Source organism: Mustela lutreola, chromosome 4 (genome assembly GCF_030435805.1).
Source record: "Mustela lutreola isolate mMusLut2 chromosome 4, mMusLut2.pri, whole genome shotgun sequence".
NCBI classification, from domain to species: domain Eukaryota; kingdom Metazoa; phylum Chordata; class Mammalia; order Carnivora; family Mustelidae; genus Mustela; species Mustela lutreola.
Window position 1 is genome coordinate 197292879 of NC_081293.1, and position 24991 is coordinate 197317869.

A 24991-nucleotide genomic window follows, 5' to 3' on the forward strand; every position below is an offset into this window, starting at 1 on the left:
TGCCGCCTCCTCCACCCTCCCCGGTTTCCCGCGAGGCCCGCAGAGTTGACCACAAGTCTCTCTTGACTCCGTCCACTTCTCCCCACCTCCATGGCCACTGGGCTGGGTCTGATAAATGCCCTCACTTCCTAACTGGTCTTTCTGTGTTCACCCCGTTCTCACCAGCTGTCCACACTGCATCCAGAATGGTTTTGCAGATGCAAATGAGATCATGTCACTCCCCCACTGAGAACACTTCAATGGCTTTTGAAAAAGACAGAATCCCTGGTGCTGCCTATGAGACGGTGTGGCCCCTCTCGTGATGCCCCAGCCTCGTGGGTCACCGGCCCATGCCCTGGTGTGCCTCCAGCTACCATGTTTGCTCTTAGTCCCTCCTAAACGCTAAGCTCCCTTCCTCCACAGGGCCTTCAACTACGGTCTCCTCCGTCTTCAACGTTTCGTCCGGCTCTTCGTGGCTCTGTTAAATCCTCCCGCAACCTTCTGTAGCTCAAGGACAGGACTGAGAAGCTGTGGAACCAGAACTTAAGCCTGGATGCCTCTTGATTCCAAAGGTGCATTCACAGCTGGACGCTCGCCCACTGCCCCTGCCTGCAGCAGTCCGACTCCTGGCCGGTCGTCACGGTTGTGCGCCAAGTGTACTACCTGCGAGGGGCTTCCTCGCAACCACTCAGCCCACACCGATCTGCAGTTTCAGAAGACAGAGATTACCTGGGAAATACCTAGGAAGATAAAGATCACTTTACTGTATTTAGTAACTACTTTACTGTATTTAGTAAGTGTTGAAAAGTGTGACACTAGCAAGTCCCTGAGGCGTAGAAGAGGCGCGTGACCCCTCGTGTGTCCTACAGTAAACACTCTGCATGTGCTGCCGGGTTTGCCAGTTTCACGACAAACTACGCGACCGCTGCTGAGCCTCTATCTCTGAGCCCGTGCTGGAATTCATCATCCCACCGTTCCGGTCACCGCCCCCCCACCCCGCCCCGGCCAGTTCCCCGCTCAGTCATCTCCCCGCCTGCTCGTGGAAGAGTTAGGACGTCTCGGTCCAGCATCCATGAACCTCGTTTCTCCACCTCCTGTTCCCACGTCGAGGCAAACAGCCGTCTGCGAAGTTTCCTACTGCACTGAATCTCACTTTCTTGTATTTGCTCATTCTGCTTTAACTTAAACACCCTTCTCTAGGCTTTCTTGTCCAATTTCAACACAACCCCAGAAGTTGTATCATCCACAAAAAAGTGAACATTTCAACGTTCACCATGGGCCAAACATTTTCGTACCGTATCCGTTTAAGTTATATAACATTGAGGCGTCTGCCTTAGCTTCTTCACTTTACGTAGGAGCAAACGGAGGGAGGAGAAGCTGGGGAGCTGGCCTAAAGTCGGGCGCTCAGGGAGTAACCAAAGCGGGATGCAGATCTACGTCCAGGACCCCCACACTTCCCAAGAGCTCTGCAGCTTTGATGACACACGCACACACGTCGGAGGGAGGCTGCGGAGTGCTGCGCTGCATAACACGCTGTCCCTGGTGTGGAGACGAGAAGGGAAGCACAACAGGCAGTGTCTGCCCTCCAAGCCCACGGGCTGGTGGAGAATGAGGGTACCCGGATGTACGCCACGTGGCAGGAGAAGCCCTGGACCAGGAGAGAGGACTCAGGCAGACAACCAGTCGCGGGTCAGGAAGGCAAGGAAGTCCAATGACCTCCTGAAGACGTGCGGACCTCGACCTGAACTTGTCGTCGGCGGTCCCCATGTCCCACACAGTGGTCCGTGTGGCTCTCACTCTTCTCCTGGGCCGATCACTCCTCTGAGTGGCGAGGACTTTGCTCACCCACACTCCACTGATGAACTCAGTTAATGACTACTTGTTGTCTACGGTCTCTGTGTGGGTTCTAGCAAAGCCGGTCAGTTTGGATTTGCATGACCTTCTTGCAGGATCTCAGTCCTGGGGTGATGTGTTTTGGGAGGGAGATGACAAGGTCAGAGGCCATCACAGCCCACCTAGCAAGGTCACCTGCCGTCCCCATGACTCAGCACCTGGCCTGCCTGCTCACGTTGTCTCCGTTAGGTTTCTGCGCTGGCTACTCTCCCTCCTTCTGTGGCCTCTGCGAGACAGTCACACCACATGTGGCCCATACGGAGAGGTCAGGAGTCAGGCTCCACACCGGGCGCAGCGCTCCGCCGCACATTATTTGGAATTCTTCTGTACAGAATTGTCTGGCTGTCTGTATTAGATGGATTTATAATACTCATTTCATACTTTGGGTCAAGAAGGGAGAATGGGTCAGGAAGCACCCGGGGCAACCACGCTCCGAGTTGGGACAGGCTTCTGCCCTGCTCTGGCTTCCTGCAGGTCCCCCCGGGACTTCCCTGCTGGACACACGGCCTCCACGTCGGCCAGGAGTCTGTGGAGAGCTGGGCTCTCTGGGATCCACCCTGTGAGGGTTGCCTCAGTCGGCGAAGGTGCTGCGAGGGGTGCTCCCTTGCTCCTTGTCCACGCACCCCAGCCCCCACGATGGGGGGGGGCACGTGCTTCGTCCGTCACGTGTCTGACATTATCAGCTGGTGCTTGTTACAGTTCCCAAACCAGAAAAAGAGTGACGATCAAACTGTTAACAGAAGTCCATGCGTTACTCAGAATTCCTCAGTTCTGATTCCTCCAGGATAGCATGTGACATTCAGCCATGGCTCCTTAGGCTGCTGTTGGCTGAGGCAGTTTCCAGAACCTTCCTCATTCTGATGGTCTTGAGGAATCCCAGGAGGCGCTGGGCAGGGAGCTGGAAGTCTGACCTCCTCACAGTTAGTATGGGTTTGGAGGAGGACCTATGACATTTTTTAAAAAATGTACGAAGCCCAACCAAAGAAAGCAAGATGTTAGATACGTAAAACAAATCATATCAAATTTACTTTGGTCTGGAATAAAGATAGAGGTTATTACTGTTGTAACAAAATCATATTGAGAACAAACGTATTAGTATTTTAACTTAGGGAAATAAGGTGAGCTATTATAAAATGTCACGGCTTCACTACATTGAGTGTAAACTTTCTGATTATACGTGGCACCATCTGTCTTATTTTCACTACGATCAAGTCTCAAATTACAACTGAAGAAAGAAATATGATGAAATGGAAAGGAGGAGTTAAACTAAAAAGAAAAAACGAACAAACCCAAAAAACCCCAACCATTCAACACCACTGGGTTGTTTGGAATGCATCATTAAGATTCCTGAGAACACAAGAAGTTCCACCCCCCCCCGCTTCAAGGGTAACTGGGGTTAAGATATTATTGGGGTTGTATTCTTGCTCCTGTTGTGTGTCACTGGCCAGAAGCAGGATCACGGAGCATTACGTGGGCACTGGCATCCCTGGGTAGGAGAGGGACCCGCTGGGGGTGATCTGAAAACCCACCGGCCCTCCAGCCACACGCTACCCCACCGCGGACGAGGCGGCTGCTACTGAGAGCTACTGGGGAGCAGAGTGTATGTCGGGGTGTTGAGTTTCTGAAGGTTGATGGGACGATCTGAGAATGCAGCGTCGCAGTTTAAGTGCCACAGTCATGCGGGTCGGGCAGAACGGCGTGGAAGCAGGCATCCCCTCGGAGCAGACCTGACGGCACCCCCTCCACGCCCCCAGCCCTCGCTAGGGCACCAGGCACCGCACATCCATCAGCCGAACTTTCCTGCCACCTCACCCCCCGACCCTCCCGGCCTCCTCTCCTGCCCCCTCCGCACCCCCCCCCCCCAATCGTCCACTCTCCGACCCCATTGATCCGTCCTTTTCAAAGGCTTTTTTGAAGTCTGGGAAGTTCAACTTGGGGAACGTGCTCGCTGGGTTTCTGCCTCAGCTCCGCTCACGCTGATCTCTCTCCTGAGAACGCACCCCCCGCCCCCGACGGCCTCCCGAAATCCTGCCGCCTTCCCCCGAAGCCCAGCTGGGACATCAGGACGAGACTGTATTTGGAACAAAGGTCTTTGCAGATGTAACGACAGGAAGGACCCTGAGGTGAGATGAGCCTGGATTAGGCTGGGCCCTAAATCCAGAGACCACGGAGCTCATCAAACCGAGACGCCGAGACGCAGAGAGAAGAGAGGCGCCGGCACGGGGGCCGCTTAGGGCCGCAGGCAACTCCCGGAAGCGGAGAGCAAGGCCGGCACGGACACCGTCGCAGGGCCCCGGCGGGGACCCACGCCGCCATCCCCTGGATCAAGCTCTCCCGTCCGAAGTTCTCGTCTGTGGCAGTCTGCGGCGGAGGCTCGGGAAACCGATGCAGCTTCCCCGTGGAGTTCAAGGGCCCGGAACACCTTCCTTGGAGGACCTCAAGTGAGAAGTACTGGCTTGTTTTGACAACCCCTTAGTGCTTTGCGAGTAATTCACTTCTGAGTGTCATGCGCCTTGTACTGAAGTTACGGGGCTCCTTCTTCTTACCCTGGGGCTTCCCGAGGCGCCGGAAAGGCACCCGGCCCAGCCAGTTCCCAGCAGGTCCCGGGACAAGCTCATGCCTGCTTGTGGGTCAAACGCAGAGGACTGAGTATGAGTCCGAGCTTCTGTACAGCACATCTCTCCTTCAAGAGAGAAATCCTAACACAGGACCCCAGTTTAAAAGGATACTGGTGAATCTAGATTTAACAATCAGTAAAGAAACTTTAATACCTTTTAAAGGATTGAAAAGGGACGTTTCTTGTCATAGAAATAATGCATCTATGATCGTGTCCCAAGCAATTTTCTTTTTAAAGCAGAACAGCATTAATTTAAAGCTCTAAAAGTGTTTGCAAACATATTTTATACTGAGGCTATTTTCTAATTCTCTGGGACAAAAAAATGTAACTGAATTGAATACAACTGCAGAGGCATGAAAATGTTCACATGGTTGTAGAATATATTTTAAAAACCTGAAAATACAGCAAGACAACTTGATGAATTCATATTTCAGAGATAATCACTAGAGTCCTAAATTACTTTTTATAAAACCTATTCACATAGACTTTTAACTTAGAATGAATTTGTAAAAAATGAATTCTAAGATGATGTGATTCTTTGGTATTTCTAGCCTTAACTACAGGAAAACAAAGAAGACAGACTGCCACTGATAATTAGTCTAAAAAAGGCAAGATGAGGTGGCAGGTGGAAGGTGCTAGAAGGCTGGCTGGGAGTGGCTCGCAGATGGCTCTCCTTGCGGTGGGAGAGAAAAGCACAGGGGCTGGTTCCAGTGACCTGAGATTCCCTAAGCACGTGACCACACCCGCAGCAGCTGGGTTCATTCTGCCTGCTCTGGGCCATGTCCCAGCAAACCTTTCGGCAGAATCCGAGTCAGAAGACGTAAATTAAGCCCGTACAGGAGAGGGGGACTGTGACTGCTCGTATTGGGGTGCTGTCCTAAGTCAATCAGCCGTGGGCATCCTTCCCAGCGGCCAGTCTATTAACAGAGCTATGAGGCCTGGGGGCTTACAGGACCGACACAAGTGTGTGACCCTCAGAGGGACTGGCGGTCTCTCCTTGGGGGCTGGCTTTCCAAGCTACTGTCCAGCCACCACACAGAAGAGGCTCTGCTTGGCCACAGCTGCAACACACACCTGACTCCAAGCCACGTCCCGTCTCCTTCATTTACCAAGACTCAACACTGCTCTTGCATTCATCAGTGATCAGAGCAACAGATCCAAACCACGTCTCAAAGAGATGAGTGTGCACAAGGGGGAGGGGCAGATGGAGAGGGAGAGACCCGTAAACAGACTCCCTGCGGAGCACAGAGCCTGACTTGGGGCTCAATCTCATGACCCCAAGATCATGGCCTGAGCCAAAACCAAGAATTGGATGCTTAGTTGACTAAGCCACAAAGGCGCCCCAGGATGAAGGCATTTTATTATTTTACTATTTTTTTAAAAAGATTTTTATTTATTTGTTTAAGAGAAAGAGAAAGAGAGCACAAGCGGGGGGAGAGGCAGAAAGAGAGGGAGAAGCAGACTCCCAGCAGAGCAGAAAGCCCAACACAGGGCTCAATCCCCGGACCTGGAGATCACGACGAAGCCACACACTTAACCAACTGAGCCACCCAGGTACCCCAATGAAGGCATTTTAAAACAAAATTCACATATCACCCCAAACTTCACTTAAAATCCCCCTGAAAACCAAAAGTCCCAACCCCTTATTTCCAATCCCCGTAATTTTATCTTAATATATAGACATGTCACTGTAATTCCCCAAATGATCACTGTTTTTAAAAAATGTATTTTAGGGGCGCCTGGGTGGCTCAGTGGGTTAAGCCGCTGCCTTTGGCTCAGGTCGTGATCTCAGGGTCCTGGGATCGAGTCCTGCATCGGGCTCTCTGCTCAGCGGGGAGCCTGCTTCCTCCTCTCTCTCTCTGCCTGCCTTTCCAACTACTTGTGATTTCTCTCTGTCAAATAAATAAATAAAATCTTAAAAAAAAAATGTATTTTATTCTTCATTCTACATTTTGAAACACAAGTTTACTAGTAAACTAAACAGTAAACTAAAATACACATATGGTAGATTTTTTTTAAGAAAACCATTTAAAATAGTTGAGCAAGAAATAAGTGAAAATGGGGAACATGGAACTTAAAGTATATGGGAAAACCCAGACTCCTGTAGTTTTTCCTAAAGTGCTTAGAAACACAAATGTTAACAAAGTCAATGCTTAAATGTAATTTTACAGGTAATAAGGTTTACCCCCAATTGGTCTTCTCCAAGAACTAGGATCTTGTTTTTCTTAAGAGGAAGAAAAATAAATAAGGTGCATTAGATCTTTTCTTTCCATGCTTTTTGGTTTCACGCGTGCAGCCGGCGAGTCCCCGCTGGCGGGGGAAGTGCGGGGGCTCTTCCAGGAAAGGCAGTAAAGACTCGGTAGGAAAGAAGCGGGTAGGTGAAGGCAGAGCATCTCCCCAGGTAGCTCAAAACCGGCTGCAGTGAATGCCTGAGGGATGCCTCAGCCACAGCCGTGACCTTGAAATTACATGTGATTCCTGTTCTTTTTAAAATGGTTTCATGCTGAATTCTGGGAGCCGCACGACTGAAACGTGCACCCCAGCCGACGTTCCCTTGTTCCTGGGACAGACCTATGAGCTCAGCTGAAGCCACGGCGAGGACCGAGTCCCGAGCACCCGAAGGGCCGGCCGGGTGGGGCCGCCCGGAACGCGGACAGTGCCAGGAACCGCCTCGGCTGCTGGAGGCTTCTGTCCAGTCTGCTTCCAGCAACTGCAAGACGCTTCCTTCTCCCTCTGGCTTATTAAGGATTTTGTGAAAGGAACATATGCTGACCTTGCTCAACTGCTGTTCTGGTGTCTACCGAGATGACCGGAAGCTCTTCTCCTTTAACCGGTGGCTGTTAATTCCTCGGTGATTTCTTAATAAACTTTGCTCTTCTTGCATTTCTGGGACACCACCCTGCTTGGTCACCGAGCAGCCTGGGGCTCCTCCCGCTGCCGTCTATGCGGGGGCTCTGCCCATATTCTCAAGGCCAGGTTCGTCACCTGTTTTCCTCTTTGGGTGCCATCAGCTGGTTTGAATGTCAGGATCCAGCTAGCTCAAAGAACGAGCTGGGAAGCCGCCATCTTTCTCTACGCCATCAAATAATGTAAATAGCCTTCACGTTAACTGCTCCGTGAAGGCCTTCCAGAACGCGGCCATCGACAGGCTGGACTCTGGGCCTCTATGGCAGGGTCAGAGGAATGCTGAGAACTTTTCGTTACTTTTCTTAAAAAACAGCTTTGTGGAGACAGTATTTCACATCCATACCGTTCACTTATTTAAAGTGTACAAGTCAACTAATTTTAAAGTTCTTTTATGGTGACCGAAAGAGCTTTAAATTTATCGCTATAGTTTGGTATACTCAGGTTTCATTTAATGGTATTCTCTAAATCTTTGCATTTTTAATTAAGAGCCCCCCCCCCTCCGATTTCTGAAGCTTTGTCTTCTCACTCACTACCTTCCTGAACAGACTCTGCCTATTTTTGGTCCCTTTCGAGAACTAAGCTTTTGGTTTTGTTGAGCAACACTAAGTTTTGGGGCACCTGGGTGGCTCAGTGGGTGAAAGCCTCTGCCTTTGGCTCAGGTCATGATCTCAGGGTCCTGGGATCAAGTCCCTCATCGGGCTCTCTGCTCTGCAGGGAGCCTGCTTCCTCCTCTCTCTCTGCCTCCTTGTGATCTCTGTCAAATAACTAAATAAAACCTTAAAAAAAAAGACTAAGTTTTGTATTCTGTTTTATTGATTGCTGCCATTTTAGTAGGATTTTAGGAGGGAAAAGAGATCCGTGAATATATTCAGCAAATCAGTTTGCGTCACAAGTGTGGCGGCCCAATTCAGTCGATTCCTTCAGGTGAACTGAAGTCTGTGTCACCAGGGTCCCATACCGGTGTGCCGCAGTCTGGGATTCGAACAGAACGCTACTCCAACTCACACGGCCCACTGCACTTTGCCAGAGAGTGTACGTCGGTCCCTAAAAGCAGGCGCATCTTCGGTGTTGGCAACAGGATGGAGCCTTCGGCACAGACCCCCTGGCAACCTCCCACACGGCACAGCACTCGCAGAGAAAGGTACTAACAGAAGATGCCTCTACAGGCTCCCAGGCTTCTGGGGCTTTCCTCAGGCTTGGCAGGCAGCAGGCTGGTCTTCTCCCATGCGAACTCCAGGCAGTCTGGGTTCTGGCAGGGGGCATGTGGCGGGAAGAACGGGAAGCACCCTGAGCCCCTGCGCCGGAGTAAAAGCTAAAACCTTTACAATGCTGTACATGTACGCGCGTGTGCACACATGTTCACGCACGGAACTGCTTACTGACAACGGAGTCTCACGTGTCTTGGTGCCTCTGAACCCCAGAGGGCGGTGGGTTGGCAGTCCCCAGCCTCACGGAGCGTACAGGTTGGTGACAGAAACATGGGGAACTGCTTCTGCTTCGTGGCCCCTGCCAGGCTGGAGGGATCAAGAGATCGAGTCCCATCTGGGGCTTAGGGAGGGGCTCCCACCAGGGAAGTGATGCTGGTGACGAGATCTGAGGAAAACCAGCAGGGGGCCAAGGGGACAGGAAGGCCAGGGAGCAAGGTGAGGGGCCGAAGCCGGGCGGGGGGGCGATAGGACACAGAGGTGCAGAGGGGGCACCCAGGTTGGCAGACAGCAGGGGAGTTAACGCAGTCTGGAGCTCCGGTCCGCCGGTGCTTTTATTAACTATCCAGGGCTGCAGGGCCTCCCGACCGGAGGGCACAGCCGATGCCCGGAGCAGCGCTGCCCGGGCCTGGCCTCACGCACCAGCAGGAGTGACTGGGCTTCATCACCTGGACGTGGGAGGGGGAGTGAGTCCCAGCAACAGCCTGGAGGCCGGGGTGTGGGTCAGTGGAAGCAACTAGCAGACAGCTGGGGCCTCCGGAGAGATGTGGCCAGGCCGTCATTTGGGCATCGCTGGTCACCATGCAGCGAGGTGATTACGGACACGGGATCCAGACACCAGGTCACCGAGGTGACAGCAGCGAGCAAGGCCGTGGGACCCAAAGGCGAGCAGGCCCTGTGCAGGCCCGTGAGTCAATGGCCAGCGCTCGAGAAAGACGAGTAAGGACCTCTGGGGAGCGACAATGACCCGCCGGCTGTGCGTGGGGGTCGCACGGTGCCGCGGGGGGCGCATGGCAGAGAATGGCTCTGCGGACTGTCACCAAGGGTTCAAAGCAAGAAGTGGCGCGGCAGGCCCGCAGACACTGGCAAGTGCCTGGGCAGCTCAGCCGGAAGCGGGCCGGCGGGTCACGGCAGGTGGGAAAACAGATGTCCCGGTGAGGGACGCTTCCGCGCCGGTTACGCACGCGGCTCGGGGCACAGGACTGTGTTAGAATCCCTCTTCCCAGACACGGCCCCGAGGTCATTTATTTCTTCTCTTATTTTCTTGGGTTCTTCCTCTCTAAAACAGAGATGATAAAAATACCGACTCTCAAGGCTGTTCCGAGGGCTCAATACACATGAACTCTCCCCGCCGTGCTCGACAAGCTTCATGTGTGCCGGTTCTGAGAACCACAAAAAAGTGTTCCCCAAAACTTTCCATTTCTTTCAAGCAAACTCCAAATGCTCTGTAGTATCAAGTTTCTCCACTTTAAAACCCACGGGTGAAACTGAAGTCACAGAGATGCCGGTATAACGTCTTTCAGGGACTGTGCCCCCCGCGCAGGATGGGACTGTCTCTGGCCACTGCCCTGCCACGCGAATTGGGTCTGGACTGCGGCCTGTGCTCCTGGGGTCCGAGCGGAGTGTCCCCCGGAGCAGGCAGGGTCCGTCTCGAGAGGGAAGGACATGGAAATCCAGCCGCCACAGAGAGGGCCAGGATGCCGCCTCGGCTCCTGAGGACTTCTCAGTGCCTGGTGAAGCCCGGAGACAGGTCCTCTTTCGAATGCCCCCCAGCCTGCCGCACTCTCCTCCTGATTTCAAGCAGTCAGGATCTTTCCATTTCAGGTAACAAAGCCTCCCCCGTCTCCCCCGACCACGCTATCTCATCAAATCCAAGACACCATCAAATGTCAAGCTACAGCCTAATTCCAGAGACATGAAATCTATGACATGTGGCAAGCTTTAAATATGGGGCCAGCTGGAGAAAAAAGATTTTAATTGTAAATGTTTCATAAAAGTGCAAGTGCTTTTTTATAACTAAGAGAGAATCTCTTGTCTAAGTCGAGTATGTAAACTCAGAAGGGAAGGAGAGTTTGGACGACAGATTATCAGAGCCTTCTAATAGTCTATAATAATCATCATTGCGGAGGGGTGGCCACAGGGTGAGGACGAGCCTGTCACTGGGGCAGCTCTGCCACCAGAGGTCAGCACTCCTCACACGAGGGCCAGCAGCTGACCTAGTGGGCTCTGCTGAGCCTCACAGAGCAGAGGCTCTAAAGCTGGTGCTAAGGGGGTGCTCCGCAGGTCATGGGAACACAGACAATTCTTCCAGAAGTCAGAGCAGTGTTTCTCAAACTTATCACTATCCAATCCCCATCTGAAACTTCTTACACATTTTCCCTCCGAACTGTCCCACCCCCAAGAAACTCGAATACCGCAGATACAGTGTGCATCCGTCTACGTCCTGTGGCCCTTCGGAGAGCCACAAACCATGGCAACATCTCAGGTCCTTGGTGCCCTGACAAGACTCGATCTTTGCCCACTTTGCTCCCCCAGTTTGGAATGAATGAGTTTCAGTGGGCACCAAAGTTTGGTTCTGTTTATAGAGTGGCTGCTGGTTGCCTGAGGCTGTATTTTTGAATTAGAAGGAAAAGTTCAAGTTCACCAAGTGCCACGCCTTGTTTTAGACAGAAAACTCAAGATGACCCTAACAACAAAACAAGCCAGCAAAGCCCCAAGGGGCTCTGGAATATCTGTGGACGCAGCTAATAATTCATTACCAAACTGGGCCCAAAACTCCGAGACCGTTCACTGAAAGATGCCTTCCCTTCTAAAAAGGCGGCCCTGTTTCTTGCGTCCTTTTGATCCGTGTAGACTTGGCTGACCAGCCTTGCTAGAAAAATGAGTTGCAGGTGAATTCTGGAAAGAGTATGCTCTGGAAAATGCTGTGAGGGTGAAGGACAGCCAGGATGGTCTGGGATCGGGGAGGAGCCAGACGGCGGGGGAAGAGGGGAGAAGCCAGCTGGAGAGCCAGTTAGGTGGGACGAGACAGCCACAGCAAGTTACCGAAACCCTGAAAGAAGTGCAGAGTCTGTGACAGCTAAAGGGACAAGAGAGAAGCTGGGAGATAAGAGAGATAGCTCCGAGGGGCCGCTAAATTCTTGCAGCGGTGCCAGAATTACAGCTTTACTAATCACGAATGAATGGCTGGCACTTATCTACTTCGGAAAGCATTCTTGGGTTGTGTTTAGGTCCCCATGAAGGACTTGTGCTTGGTCCTGCCATTAAAGAAGTCCGAGACAATGAGTTGTGGCAAAACAAACATCAATATGACTCACATTTGAATCAGAAGTTGGAAGAGCAAACACATCCGGTCACTGTTGCGGGTGAGGCACGGTTCGCATCGCTCTGCACACACAGAATCAGCGGCCTCTCCACGCTCCCATAAGGTAACATTTACAGAGATGCCGTCCTCGCTGGGATCCCGACACCGCCGAGCGCCTGTGGTGCCCCAGCCATCCCAGGCACGGGGAACAGCAAGATGAATCGTGAGAGAGGCACAGAAGGGATTTAGGGGGACAGCCGCGAAAAGCGGGTGAGATCTGGGCAGAGCCACGATGCGTCAGTAAGACTGGGAGGAGGAGGGGACAGACGAAGAGGAAGCCCTGCACGCAGTCTGATGTGACACCCGAACGCGCAGACACCACGGCAGGCACGCAGAGCAGGGGGCTGGCTAGCTACACCCGGGAGCCCAATCCAGCCCGTTTTCTATTTTATTTTATTTATCTAAAAGATTTTATTTATTTACTTGACAGAGAAAGAGAACACACAAGCAGAGGGAATGGCAGGCAGAGAGAGAGAAGCAGGCTCCCTGCTGAGTAAGGAGCCCAAAGTGGGGCTTGATCCCAGGACCCTGAGATTATGACCTGAGCCAAAGGCGGCCGCTTGACTAACTGAGCTCCCCTCCAGGAACCCCACTGCCCTGCCTTTTTTTTTTTTTTTTTAAAGATTTTATTTATCCATTTGTCAGAGAGAGAGAGGGAGAGCGAGCGAGCACGGGCAGAGTGGCAGCAGAGGCAGAGGGAGAAACAGGCTCCCCGCCGAGCAAGGAGCCCGATGTGGGACACGATCCCACGCCGCTAGGATCATGACCTGAGCTGAGGGCAGCCGCTTAACCAACTGGGCCACCCAGGCGTCCCTACCCTGCTTTTTAAGTAAAGTTTCACTGGAGCGTGGCCTGTTGGATTGAGTTTGGTCTTCGCGGCTTTCTCCCTAATCGTAGCCCGGCGAGCTGGGTAGTCGTGACAGAGGCAGAGACCATCTGGCCCTTTGCAGAAGTTGACTGAGGCCTGTTCTAGGGCCTTGTTCTTCACAGAGGAATCTATGAAGCAGCAGCACCGGGAAGTGTTGCAGAAATGCAGACTCTCAGCACCCCCCCGCCAACCCCCCAGACCCGCAGAATTAGTATCTGCCTCTTAAAAAGATGTCTGGTGATTTCTGGCACAGAGCGCCTTCTGATCATTGGCGTGTGGGGCTGGGAGGAGGCGGGAGACTGCACATGAGGAGAAGCACGCACTTATCCTATATATAGATCGGAGCCGGGGGTAAAGACTTTCCAGTAGAGGAGCGGTCCCTCCGTTAGAGTGTAACGGAAGGAAGCGGTGGCAGCCGACAGTGGGCAGGCTGCTGGTGTCAGAACCCAGGCAAAAGATGACCCCGACCAGGCCCAGTGGATGGTGGTACAGCTTCTTCCTCCTTCCCAGAAGCAAAGACGTTTTAAGAGATAACTCCGACTTCACCAGGGCCCCCAAACTGTTTCTCACAGACAGAGGATCAGTTATAATGTCTTAGGAAATCGAAAAATACTTGATAACAAAAATACTCGTCGTCGTATGTTTCTGTGCATAGCAAATGTCTCTCCATCTAAGCAGTGTGTCCGGAGTGCAAGCCATGCATTACGACATGAACTGGATAGGAAGGGAATTTAAAGACTTAATGAGGACCTATTCAATAGCTATCTATCACAGAGCCTGCTAACACATCAGTTCACAGGATATTTAAAGGTGTAACGGCTCAAACTGTTAGGAGTCCCTCCCCGCACAAATAAATGTAAGATTCTGCCTGATACTCAGCTTTTCCATACCATGGATGAATAAGCAATATAAAGTTCAAAAGAAACAAAGCAGCACTTTAGACGACCACGCCAACACTATTTCTTCTTCCAGCTCTGCTAACAGCTTCCAAGCGAGTGCTTAACATTCTGCCTCCTTAAAAACTGGATAGAAAAGTTTGACAGGGTTATTTGTGGGATTCAGCATGCTTTAAAGTCATGACAGCAATATAGATAAAAATAGATAGGAGAAAACAGGAAATCCCCTTTCTCAGATGCTTAGGTTTAATATGTTAATGACGTTTAATAATGTTGGCAGAAACAATGCAAAAGAAAACAAGGCTTGTGTGTATCAGCTTTGAGAACATGCAACATAATTCAATCAATACATCTCAAGTGAGAAAAAACCCCCATCGACTCCACATTGAGAACAATCTCTATGTTAAGATTCATTAATAAATCTCTATGTTAAGATTCATTAATAAAAGCCTTAAAAAGTCCACGAATTTGGTAAAGTGGTTAATGGGACTTTAAAAATAATAGTGACAACATTTCCAGAGCACTGACACTGTACTACCACTCCGCAGATGATCTCAGTTAATCCTCGACACACCCGGTATCAGCTCCATCTCATAAACAGGGAAAGTAAGGCTCGGAGGAGTTTAGTAACTTCTCCGAAGTCACAGAGCGGAACAATGGAGCTAAGCTGTGAAGCTGGGACGGCCGTTCTCAACCACAACTGTGGGCGATTCGCTAAGGGATCTGCTCTCCACTCTCCTCTTGCCCCCACATGAGTCTGCAGAAAGTTTAAATGTAATGAATGGACTCTTCATCATTACTGGTCTGGGGGACAAAGAAAACCCCCATGATTTAGACAAAGTCTCAGTGGACAGGGAAGCACACCATACCCCTCTGTGGACAGTGGTCAAAACTGGACACGGAACTGATGAGTAATGGGGTGGATTCGATTTAAGATACTGGGTTATTTTTCAGTAGGATAAAATGCAAATTAAGTCCCAGTAAGATTCTGAAATGTATTGTGTAACTGCTGGTTAATAATAAATACGGATGCAGACTTTTAACGACAATTACTACGCATGCATTAGCTCCCAGCTGACATGTTTGTGAAATGCTGCAGGAAATGTAAAACATAAAGTCCATGCAGGTACCGGCCTAACAGTGTCTGCTTAACATTGTCGTCGCGGCTTATTTAAGTGATCGCCTGACTAAATGACACAAGTATTAGAGTAAGGCTGGCACAGGGGACAGCACCCACATGGCACATTCTTTGTTCCAGGAGCTTTATTCTATCCATACTCGGGGCAAAAAGAGAAGTCACCAAGTAAATAACGCAAGTATGCCAGGCAGTGCGGAGTTCTTTTAAAATAAATGCCTCAAATTGTCAGGCATCTTGTGCGAAGTTCTTTCTGGACTTTGAGCCCATCCTATCCCATTTCAAATGCCCAAATTTTGCCCAAAGACCAGCTTATCCCCTTCCAATTATAACAGTTTCAAAATAAGATCCAGGTGAAGGCTCATGGTATTCGCTTTTAAGATGCTAATTTTGCCCGAGAACAAACTCGGCCCCTTCACATTTTAACAGCTTCGCGACGAGATCCAGGGCAGTAAGAGGAGACCGGGGCGGCGAAGAGAAGACGAGCGAGGGCAGAGGCGGCAGAAATGATGGAAGTGACGGGGTCACCTGAACTCCAGAGCAGCGCACTAAGCCGCCGCTGGTGTTGCCGTTTAACTTTCCCTACGAACCAGCAGACACACCCTGCTGGTGGTATTTTCGGAGGCACAGATAAGGGAACCCGAGCGCGTTATTTAAAGGTAGGGGCCGTCCGCAGGGTTGGGGGCTGCCTCTGGCGCGCGGTGGCAGTACGAACAATTTCGCGGCGTGACACCTTGCTCTCCTTCGAGTTGGGCCGGTAAGGACAAAAGGGCCGCCCTTCGGTGCGGAGGGCCGGCCGGCGCCGCTGCCTCCCGAGCCCGGCGAGGGTTCCGGCCGGACCGGCGCCCGCGGGCCACTGCGGACGTCCCCCGGGCCGGCTCGGCGTCGGCATCCCCGGCCGCGCTCCGCAGGCAGCCCGGGGCCGCCCGGCCTCCGGGGCGTGCATCCCGCGGTCCCCGCGCCCCGGCCCCTCGGCCACGACGCGGAGCGCGTTCCGGCGGGGGACACTCACCGTCTTCTTCCAACTCGAATTTCTCCAGCATGCCGGCTTCCGCGGGTCCCGGGGCCGCCGCCAGCGCCGCCTGAGGAGGAGGAGGAGGACAGGGATCAGCATGCGCTCGGCGGCGCTCGTCCCGGCCGCGAGGGCGGGGGCGCGGGGGTGCGGGGCGGGGACGCGGGCGGGGGCGCGCGGGGGCGCGCGGGGGTGCGGGCGGGGACGCGCGGGCCGCCGCGGGGAGGGGCCTCCGGGCGGGCTGCGGGGCGGCGGGGCCCGGGCGGCGTGGGGGGCGGGCGGAGAGGGAACCCCGCGGCCCCGAGCGGGCTGCCCGGCCCCGGCCCGCCCCCGCCCCCGCCCCCGCCCCGGGGAACGCAGGTGGCGCGCGCCGCGGCCTGACCTGCCGCCCCCCCCCCCAGTGGAACGGCCCGCCCCCCCCCCCCCAGCCCCCGGCGGCCTTGGTACGGACCGGCGGGGAGGAAGCGTGGGAAGAGGACCCCGAGGAGCCCGCGGCCGGCTCGCGCGACGGCTGGGGCGCCCCCCTCCGGCCGCGGTCCTGCTTCCCGCCGCGGCGGCCGGGCGGCCATTAGCGGAGGCCGGCTTTGCCATCCCGCCCGGCCCTCCCGCCCCGCCGCGCGCCGCCGCGCCCCGTGCCCGCCGCCCCCGGCCGGCGCGTCCCCGCGGGCTTCACCTGCGCAGGTGTGGTCTCGGCCGGCGGGGGTGGGGCGAGAGGGGCGCGCCGCCGGTGGGCGGGGCGACGCGGCCGCGAGAGGGGCCGGGGGCCGCGGAGGGGAGAAGGCCCCGCACGCCGGGCCGGGCCGGGCCGGGGTGGGGGTGGGGGCACTGCTTTCCTTTTTTGGATTTTGGAGCCAACTGCCCATCCTCGTCCCGTATTTAAAAAAGGAAAACGTGTCGTGGACGCACTTGGCAGCTCCCCGTGTGACCCAGCCTTCGTGCGCTCGCTTTCTTCACAGCCGGCTCTACTTCGGGGCAGCCCCGGCCCGGAGCCCACACAAATCTCGGCCTGGCCTGGCCACTCCGGTCACCCTGGATCTTGGGTATCTGAGACTCTCCTATCGGCAGCTCAGGTTGGCGGTCAGGGAGGCTGCCAGGGCCGCCCGGGGAGCAGGGCAGCAGGAGGGGAGACGGGCGCCCGGCTCCCTGAGGCCCTCCGGCGTGACAGCCAATTTCTGCCCCATCCAGGGCGCCCTTTGCTCATGGCGGACTGCAGGGGCCCCAAGGGCGATCAGCTCTCTAGCGCTGATTAGGGCTGTAAAGCACCCCCACCCCCAACACACCCACCCCTTAAAAGGAAGCTAGTTTTATCACTCTTGCAAGCCTGGCCTGGAAGAGGAAGTACCGAAGTCTCCTTTGCATTTCCTTTTTGCTCTGTCATCTCAGTTGGGCCAATCCCTGTCTTAAGCTTCTGCTTAAAAAGGGGTGGGGGGGGGTAAGGAAAAACAAAAACAAAACAGAAGCCTAGAGCTGTGTCTTCCTTAACAGCAAGAGCTTGAATGCTTTCGCTCTAAGTTCAGGAACAAGGTTCTAGACCTCTTTGCACACTCTTCTTAGTCAACATAGTACGGAAGTTCCAGCCACTGCATTAAGGCAAGAAAGAGAAAGAAAAGGCATACACGTTGCAAAGGAAGAAATTAAACCATCTCTATGTGCAGATGAAATGGTTGTCTTCATAGAAAGTTCGGAGGAAATCTACTGAAAAACAAAACAGAACCAAAAAAACCCCAACTAGAATGAGCGAGTTCAGCAAAGTCATAGGCTACAAGATTAACACACAAAAATTCGTTGCATTTCCATATCCTAGCAATGAACCTGTGCAAAGTGATATTCAAAATGATGCATAATTTATAATCACTGCAAAGGAAATTAAATGTGCAGGTACACACTTAAACCATGTACAAGATCTGTATGTGGAAAATTACAGTATGTGGATGAAATGAAAGAAGACCGAAATAAATGGAGAGACACCCCATGTTTATGTCTTGGAAGACCCAGATTAGTAAAGATGTCAGTTCTCCCCCAGACTGATCTCTGCATTTAATGCAATCCCTACCAAAATCCTAACAAGATTTTCTGTAGAGAAGATGAGCTAATTCTGAAATTTTGTACAGAAAGGCATAGGCTGGAGAACAGCTAAAGCAATCTTGAAAAGGAAGAATGAAGAAGTAATCCAGACTTTGTGGTACTGGTAGGGGCACAGACACAAAAGTCAATAGAAACAAATAGGCAACCTAGAAATAGACCCACAAAAATATGTCAAACTGATGTTTGAGGAAGGTGCAGACACAGTGGCATTGGAGCAGAGGTTGGTAGGCAAAAAAATAAACCTCCACATAAGCCTCACATCTTATACAAAAATGAGCTCAAATTGGGTCATGGACTTGAAAATGAAATATAAAACTAACAACTTTCAGAAAAAAAAAAATCTTTGGATCTCCTAGGCAAAGGGTACAACTTGATATCAAGAATATGATCCATAAAAGGTAAAATGAACAAACGGAACCTCATTAAAATTAGAAATGTCTGCTCTGTGGCAGACCCTGGAAAAAGGATGAAAAAACAAGAGACAGAGTGGGAGAAAATACTTGTGAAACCACACAGCTGACAAATGCATCAATGCACGTAAAGAGCTTTCAAAACTTGGGGCGTCTGGGTGGCTCAGTGGGTTAAAGCCTCTGCCTTCAGCTTGGGTCGCGATCTCAGGGTCCTGGGATCGAGCCCCGCATCAGGCTCTCTGCTCGGCGGGGAGCCTGCTTCCTCCTCTCTCTCTGCCTGCCTCTCTGCCTACTTGTGCTCTCTGTCTGTCAAATAAATAAAAATCTTAAAAAAAAAAACCAACAACTCAATAACAGAGAAATAAAAATTAGAATTCGGAATAGGGCAAAAGATATGAAGAGACAGCTCACCGAGAAAGAGGAGTGGCCGTAAGCGCATGAAAAGATGTTCAACAACACCAGCCATTAGGGAAGTTACAGATTAAAACCACAGTATACGGTGGCTACACACCTTTAGAACGGACAAAATAAAAACAGTGACAACACCAAATGCTGGCAAGGATGACAAGAAACCGGATCCTTTCTGCATCACTGTGGGGATGGGAAGTCATCATGCCAAAGAGAGAGCACCCACTAGTAGTCACTTCCTGTCACTCCCTTAAGCCCTATTCCCAGCCCTAGGCAACCATTTGCTCTATGTGCTCTCTCTGTAGATGTGCCTGTTTTGGACATTTCATAGACAGGGACTCTCATAATACGCGGTCTTTTAGCTCTAGCTCCTTTCACTCAGCGTACTGTTTTCAAGGTTCATCGCCATTGTAACATGCATCAGCATTTCCTTTTTTCTTTTTTTTTTTGCTGAATAATATACCATTGTATGCATACACCACATGTTGCTTTTCCATTCATCGGATGATGGATATATAGCGGTTCTTCCCTTCTGGACTGTTGTGAATGCTGCTCTATAAACATTCAAGGACAAGGGTCTGTGCGGACAGATGTTTTCATTCCTCTCGGGTCTAGACCCAGGAATGGAATTTCTGGGTCCTATGGTAACTCTATATTTAACATTTTGAGAAACTGCCAAACTGTTTTCCACAGGGGCTGCACCTTTTTACATTTTCACTAGCTATGTGTGAGGGTTTCACTGTCTCCCGCACTCTAGTTTTGCAAGATGTTACCATTAGGAGAAACTAGGTAGAGGGCACTCATCTCTTACAACAAACTGTATGTGAATCTACAGTGAGCTCAAAATAAAAAGCTTAATTTAAAAAAAAAAAACAACACGGGGGTACATAGTAGAAGTGTCAATCATCCTCATTTTTGAAAAATCGATGTTTAGTTTCTTGCAGTAATTCCAGTATAACTATACAAACAAATCCCTAATTGGTGTTTATTGGGTGCACAATCAATTTCACCTGTAATCTGGATGAGTTGTTTTTTGGGGGGGGACAGGTCAAAATGGGCCATAAATGGAAGTATGTGTGTCTGGAGGCAGTGAGTGTGCAAATGGGTTCTCAGACTACAAAGTCCTGTACCTGTTGCTGTTGAAGTTGGGAGAGAACGGAAATTAAAACAAATTACTGTGAGTTTTTCAGGCTTCAATCCACTTGATCGTGGGTGTGCAGGCGAAGACGGAAATAAAGATTTTATTTATTTCTTTGGGAGAGGGAGAGAGATTGAGAGAGAGAGTGTGAGAGGGGAGAGGCAGAGGGAGAAGCAGACGTCCCGCCGAGCAGGGAGCCTGATGCGGGACTTGATCCCTGGACTCCAGAATCATGACCTGAGCCACAGGCAGACAACGGAGCCACCCGGGTTGTCCCAGGAGATGGAAATAAAAGCGTCCCTGTATTCCAGGTTAGCGAGGCAGAGCTCCCTTCTGTAGCTTGCTTCCACTTCGTGAGCCCTCTCAGGGATGGAACCGCTCTCGGTCATAACATGCCAGGCCCGTTTCAGGAATCCGAGGGTCTGCAGCCAGTCTCCGGCTCGCACAGACGCGGCGACGGGGTCGAACGCGCCACAGATGGTTAGCACACAGTCGAAAGTTGGTGGCCGTCGGTGCCCTTTCACGGTGATATTTTAGGTGAGGTTTTCTTAAAATCTCAACGCCTTATACGCCAGGCTCCACGGGAGCTGTTTCAGGGAGGTGAGGAAGCCAGGAGAGGGAAGAGTTGGGGCAACGCTCTGGATGCCGAGAAGGGGTTTGCCCGTGTGATGCCATCTCCTCTCTCTCGAGAATGAAACTGCCAGATCACGGTAGAGAGGACCCAGGGTTTCCTAGCTGGGCCTCGTGCAGATCACAGTATTTCTACCTGGATTCTGTAGGCTCTGCAGCCGGCCTGGGCGGCCGTCCTCTGCCATAATGGGAGGGAGCAGGAGGCTGGAGTTGAACTTTATGGACCGAATGCCTGACAACCAGGGAGCCATTACCAGTGTGACTTGCCTGTTGGTGAGAAATGCTAAATTATTAAGGTTTGTCTTACATAACTGTGCCTAGGTGTATTCTGGACACCATCGGACAGGAAGACCTATTCAGAAAATGACTGCCAAAAAAGCTTTCCTTGATGCGCTGAGGTCGGATGTGAGTTCACTTTACCTTTTATTTTATCTTAAATAGCTTCTGCAAGAAAGAAATCAACCTTAAATACTGGGTAAGTAGCTCCTGAATAATTTAGCATGTGGAAACCTGCAGCTCTGGCGTTCCCGCCCCCCCACCCTCCACCCCCGCTGTCTTCTTGGAACAAAGGCGTCCTCTGTGTGGAAGAGGAGGTAGGAAGGGGAGCCCACCAGTGCCAGGACAGGAGCTGCCTGTTCTGCGACTCGCTCAGCTCTGAGACCAGCTTTGACCCCTCCTCTGCGCGGACCACTTCCAAGCCTCAGTCACAAGCTCCCAGCAAGCCTGAGCTCGGGACTGCTTCCTAGCGTTGTCCTGGAATTTAATTTCGACAATTCAAACTCATCTCTCGCAGGTAGCCCTGAGTCCTCTCCACCGGTCTTCCTGTCCTTGGAGCCCTCCCACCTCCCGACCCAGTCTCCATCTCTGCTGCGATGCTCAGCTGGGCTTCTATCTTGTCTCATCTCTATGCGGGAGGCAGAGTGTTTAAACACACAGCCTTGGGGCGCCTGGGCGGCTCAGTCGTTAAGTGTCTGCCTTCAGCTTGGGTCCTGATCCCAGTCCTGGGATTAATCCCTGCATCAGGCTCCCCACTCAGCGGGAAGCCCTCTTCTTCCTCTCACTCCCATTGTGTTCCCTCTCTCCCTGTATCTCTCTCTGTCAAATAAAATCTTAAAAAAAAAAAAAAATAAACACACACAGCTTTGTTCCTGTTAGGTCCACCCCACCACCGTTTAGAACCATTCAGTGGCTCTGGGGACCTCTGGGAATGCCCTGTGAGTGCCTCAGCTCAGAGCAGGGCTTGGGTCCTTTCGTTTCTTCGTCTTCTCTTTCCCGTTTTCTCTGCATCCGCCATGCTCAGGCACGGTTCCTACTCAGAGCACTGAGGGTTTGACCATTCTGGCCTCTCCCCGTACTCCTGACACTTGGCTAGTTCTCCCCACTCCTTTAAGAATGAGTCCTAAAGAAGAAGGCTCAGCCTTCACCAGGAAGCCTTTCCTGATTCTTGACCTCTTGTACAGCTCACCTGGTTACCTGCTTCTCTTACCCCACCTATTTCTTTCTGCGAGGCCCTTAACACAAGATTGGGATTTATTTTGCTGTTTCCCCCAATCCCGTCATCTTTGAAGACCGATCATCTTCGTAGCGCCTGTGCCAGGCAGACAGTGGCTGTTCCAAAAATCCCTGAGTGAAGTGAACTATCATTCTTAGCCCAGCAGTTTGAAAACACGGCAGGTAAACAATTGATTTTGTTAGGATGAATGGGTTCGCAGATGATTTCTTTCCATTTACTCATGTTTCTTCTGGACCTCATTCCTATTTACCAATGACTACAGTCGCTTTCCCTTGAGCAATGGAACTGACATTTAGAAGAAAAAACAAAGCGCCTTTGCTAACAGGCGGTTGCAGCAAATATTTTTATTTTAATAGATTCCGTCCGAGGATGAGCCTCGGCCACAGCACTTCATGTCCTGGTTTGGAAATCGGTGGGGACCTCTGCCAGCTCTGGTCCCCACCCGACAGCTTTAATTTCTGTTAAGTGAAGACAATTGATTTTTATTTTTTTTAAAGATTTTGTTTATTTATTTGACAGAGATCACAAGTAGGCAGAGAGGCAGGCAGAGAGAGAGAGGAGGAAGCAGTCTCCCTGCGGAAGCAGAGATCCTGATGCGGGGCTCTATCCCAGGACCCTGATATCATGACCTGAGCCGAAGGCAGAGGCTTTAACCCACTGAGCCACCCAGGCACCCCAACAATTGATTTTTTAAAAGTGGTGTAGAGATTTGGTAAAAACTCAAAAACTTAACGTATTTGACAGTATAACTATTAATTCTTCTGATTGATTTCAATCAGTGTATTTGGGGAAAAGGTTTTGTTCATCTTGATACTTTTCCAAATAATAATGTCAGATGCTAACATATAAACGTAGTTCCTCCCTAACATTTACATACGATTGGCTTTAAAGAGCATCTTTCCACAGTATTTTTTCAGAGTGGTAACTGATCTCTACTGTTAAAGTCAGCCGAAAACCTGGTTCAGACGATCAAATAAGAGATGAAGAAAATGAACTAAGCCCAAAAAGTCCCTTTTGCCTGGATTCTTACCGTTAAATTGTCATCTAAGTTCCCAAAAGTAGACAATGTTAAGATTTTGAAGACGGACATTGAACAAATATTTAGTATCTGTCGCATGCCCGGCACCATGGTAGGCGGGCCACTAAAATATCTGGGAGGGTTAGAAATTCACATCAAAGATAAGCAGAAGGAACCCTACACATACATAGGGTTAGTCTGTAACGCCCCAAGTTCCACTTCTGTGGACCCAAGAGTCAGGGTCTGAAATATGTTTTTCTCTTGCTTTTAGACAAGTAAACCCAAATTTGTTTTTATTTTTTGCTAGCCCAAATATTTTATTAGGTTTGTGTTTGACAGGACTTACTGACCGCTAAATATATTTTATTCTCTTGATAATTCTTGTCATCCCATAATACTTTGCAAATAAAAAAAAAAAGTATTGCTCAATAAGTTCAATCATCCTTTCAATTTTTAATGCATCAAGCTGTAATTTTGTGCTGGGTTTCTATTACAAAGCAAAACAAAAGGGGGCTCCTGGCTGGCTCAGTCGGTGGAGTGTGCAACTCTTGATCTCCGTGTTGTGAGTTCAAGTCCCACATGGGACAGAGATTACTTAAAAATAAAATCTTAAAAAAAAAAAAAAGTAACACAAAGATCTAAAGTCACAGGAAGGCTTTTTGATGGTTCTCCACTCTTTCCCTTACAATTGGCCTACTCATTAGGCCTTTCCAGAGCAGACCACTGATAATAGTTTTTCAGTCTTTTTTTTTTTAAGATTTTATTTTTAAAGAAATAAATTTAAATAAGACATAGCGAGAGAGGCAACACAAGCAGAGGGAGTGGAAGAGGGAGAAGCAGGCTTCCTGTGGAGCAGAGAGCCCAATGCAGGGCTCGATCCCAGGACTGATTAACAGACTACTTCCATTTTTTTCTGCTCTGTTCTACGTAAAGTGCTCAGAAGAAAGTGCAGTCGTCAAGTTGAAATCAAAGGGGCCTCTTCACCCTTCTGTTGCCTCTTCTGCCCTTGGCTCTGCAGAATTTGGCGATCTTTATTCACCGTTATTTAGGGTGTTACATCGCTAAATTAGGACTGATGTGAACAGGGGACACAGAGCAGACCAACTGAGTATAGTTGCAGGGCCTGCTGAAGGCAAACTGAATCCTTTAAGAAAGACAGTGTCTCTTTTTCTATTGATATAATTTACTTACAGGAACTGGGTCCATTTCAAGTGCACAGTACGATAAGCCAACGTAAAATCACCACTAGAATCGAGATACAAAGTATTTTTATCGCCCCAGATGTTTCCTCTTGCCCTGTGTGGTTCATTCCTCCTTCCTTCTGCCATCTCAAGGCCATCGGTGGTCTTGGTGTTATGGCCATAGATATTTTTCAGAATTTCATATGGATGAAAACATTCGGTAAACACTTGTTTGCCCCCGGATTATGTCACTCGGCATCAGGAATTTGAGATTCAGTCACCCAGTTGAGCATGACTGTCCTCTGTTCGGCTTGCGGCTGACTAGTGCCCCTTGCATGGTTACGCCAAAGTCTGCATTCCCTTGGGGATGCATTTTTGACCATGGTGAACAAAGCTGCTATGAACCAACATGGTCAGATCATTGCATGGACCCAACTCCATTCCTCTTGGGAAAAAGTAGAATGACTGGGTCATACGGAGGTATATGTTTAACATGACAAACAGCCAGTTTTGCTTATGGGCTGTGTTTTACCTTTCCCCGTGTGATTAACTTTGTTCATTGCACATCCTCATCAAAACTTGGTATGGTCCTTTTGTTTTTCTTTCTTTAACTTTTTTTTTTTTTAGTTATTCTAGTGAGTGCATAATTTTTTCTCCTGGTGGTTTTAATTTACATTTCCTTGAGGCCTAGTGATACCTTTTTATGTGTTTATTGGCCATTCATGTATCTTC

General features: G+C 50.7%; 1 protein-coding gene across 9 annotated transcripts in view; it reads right to left on the minus strand.

Annotated features, from left to right (window-relative positions):
* The window catches only part of PRKAG2 (protein kinase AMP-activated non-catalytic subunit gamma 2), a 245503-nt gene that overhangs the window by 38478 nt on the left and 182034 nt on the right, over nucleotides 1–24991 (minus strand). For 4 of the 9 annotated variants that reach the window (XM_059172300.1, XM_059172299.1, XM_059172301.1 and 1 more), the window contains one exon: nucleotides 15877–15946. In XM_059172300.1, coding sequence (XP_059028283.1) covers nucleotides 15877–15946 — 70 coding nt within the window. Of the gene's footprint in view, nucleotides 1–15876; nucleotides 16036–16327; nucleotides 16433–16549; nucleotides 16625–24991 lie in introns of those variants that run through there. The other 5 variants (XM_059172307.1, XM_059172303.1, XM_059172304.1 and 2 more) reach the window with 4 other exon arrangements.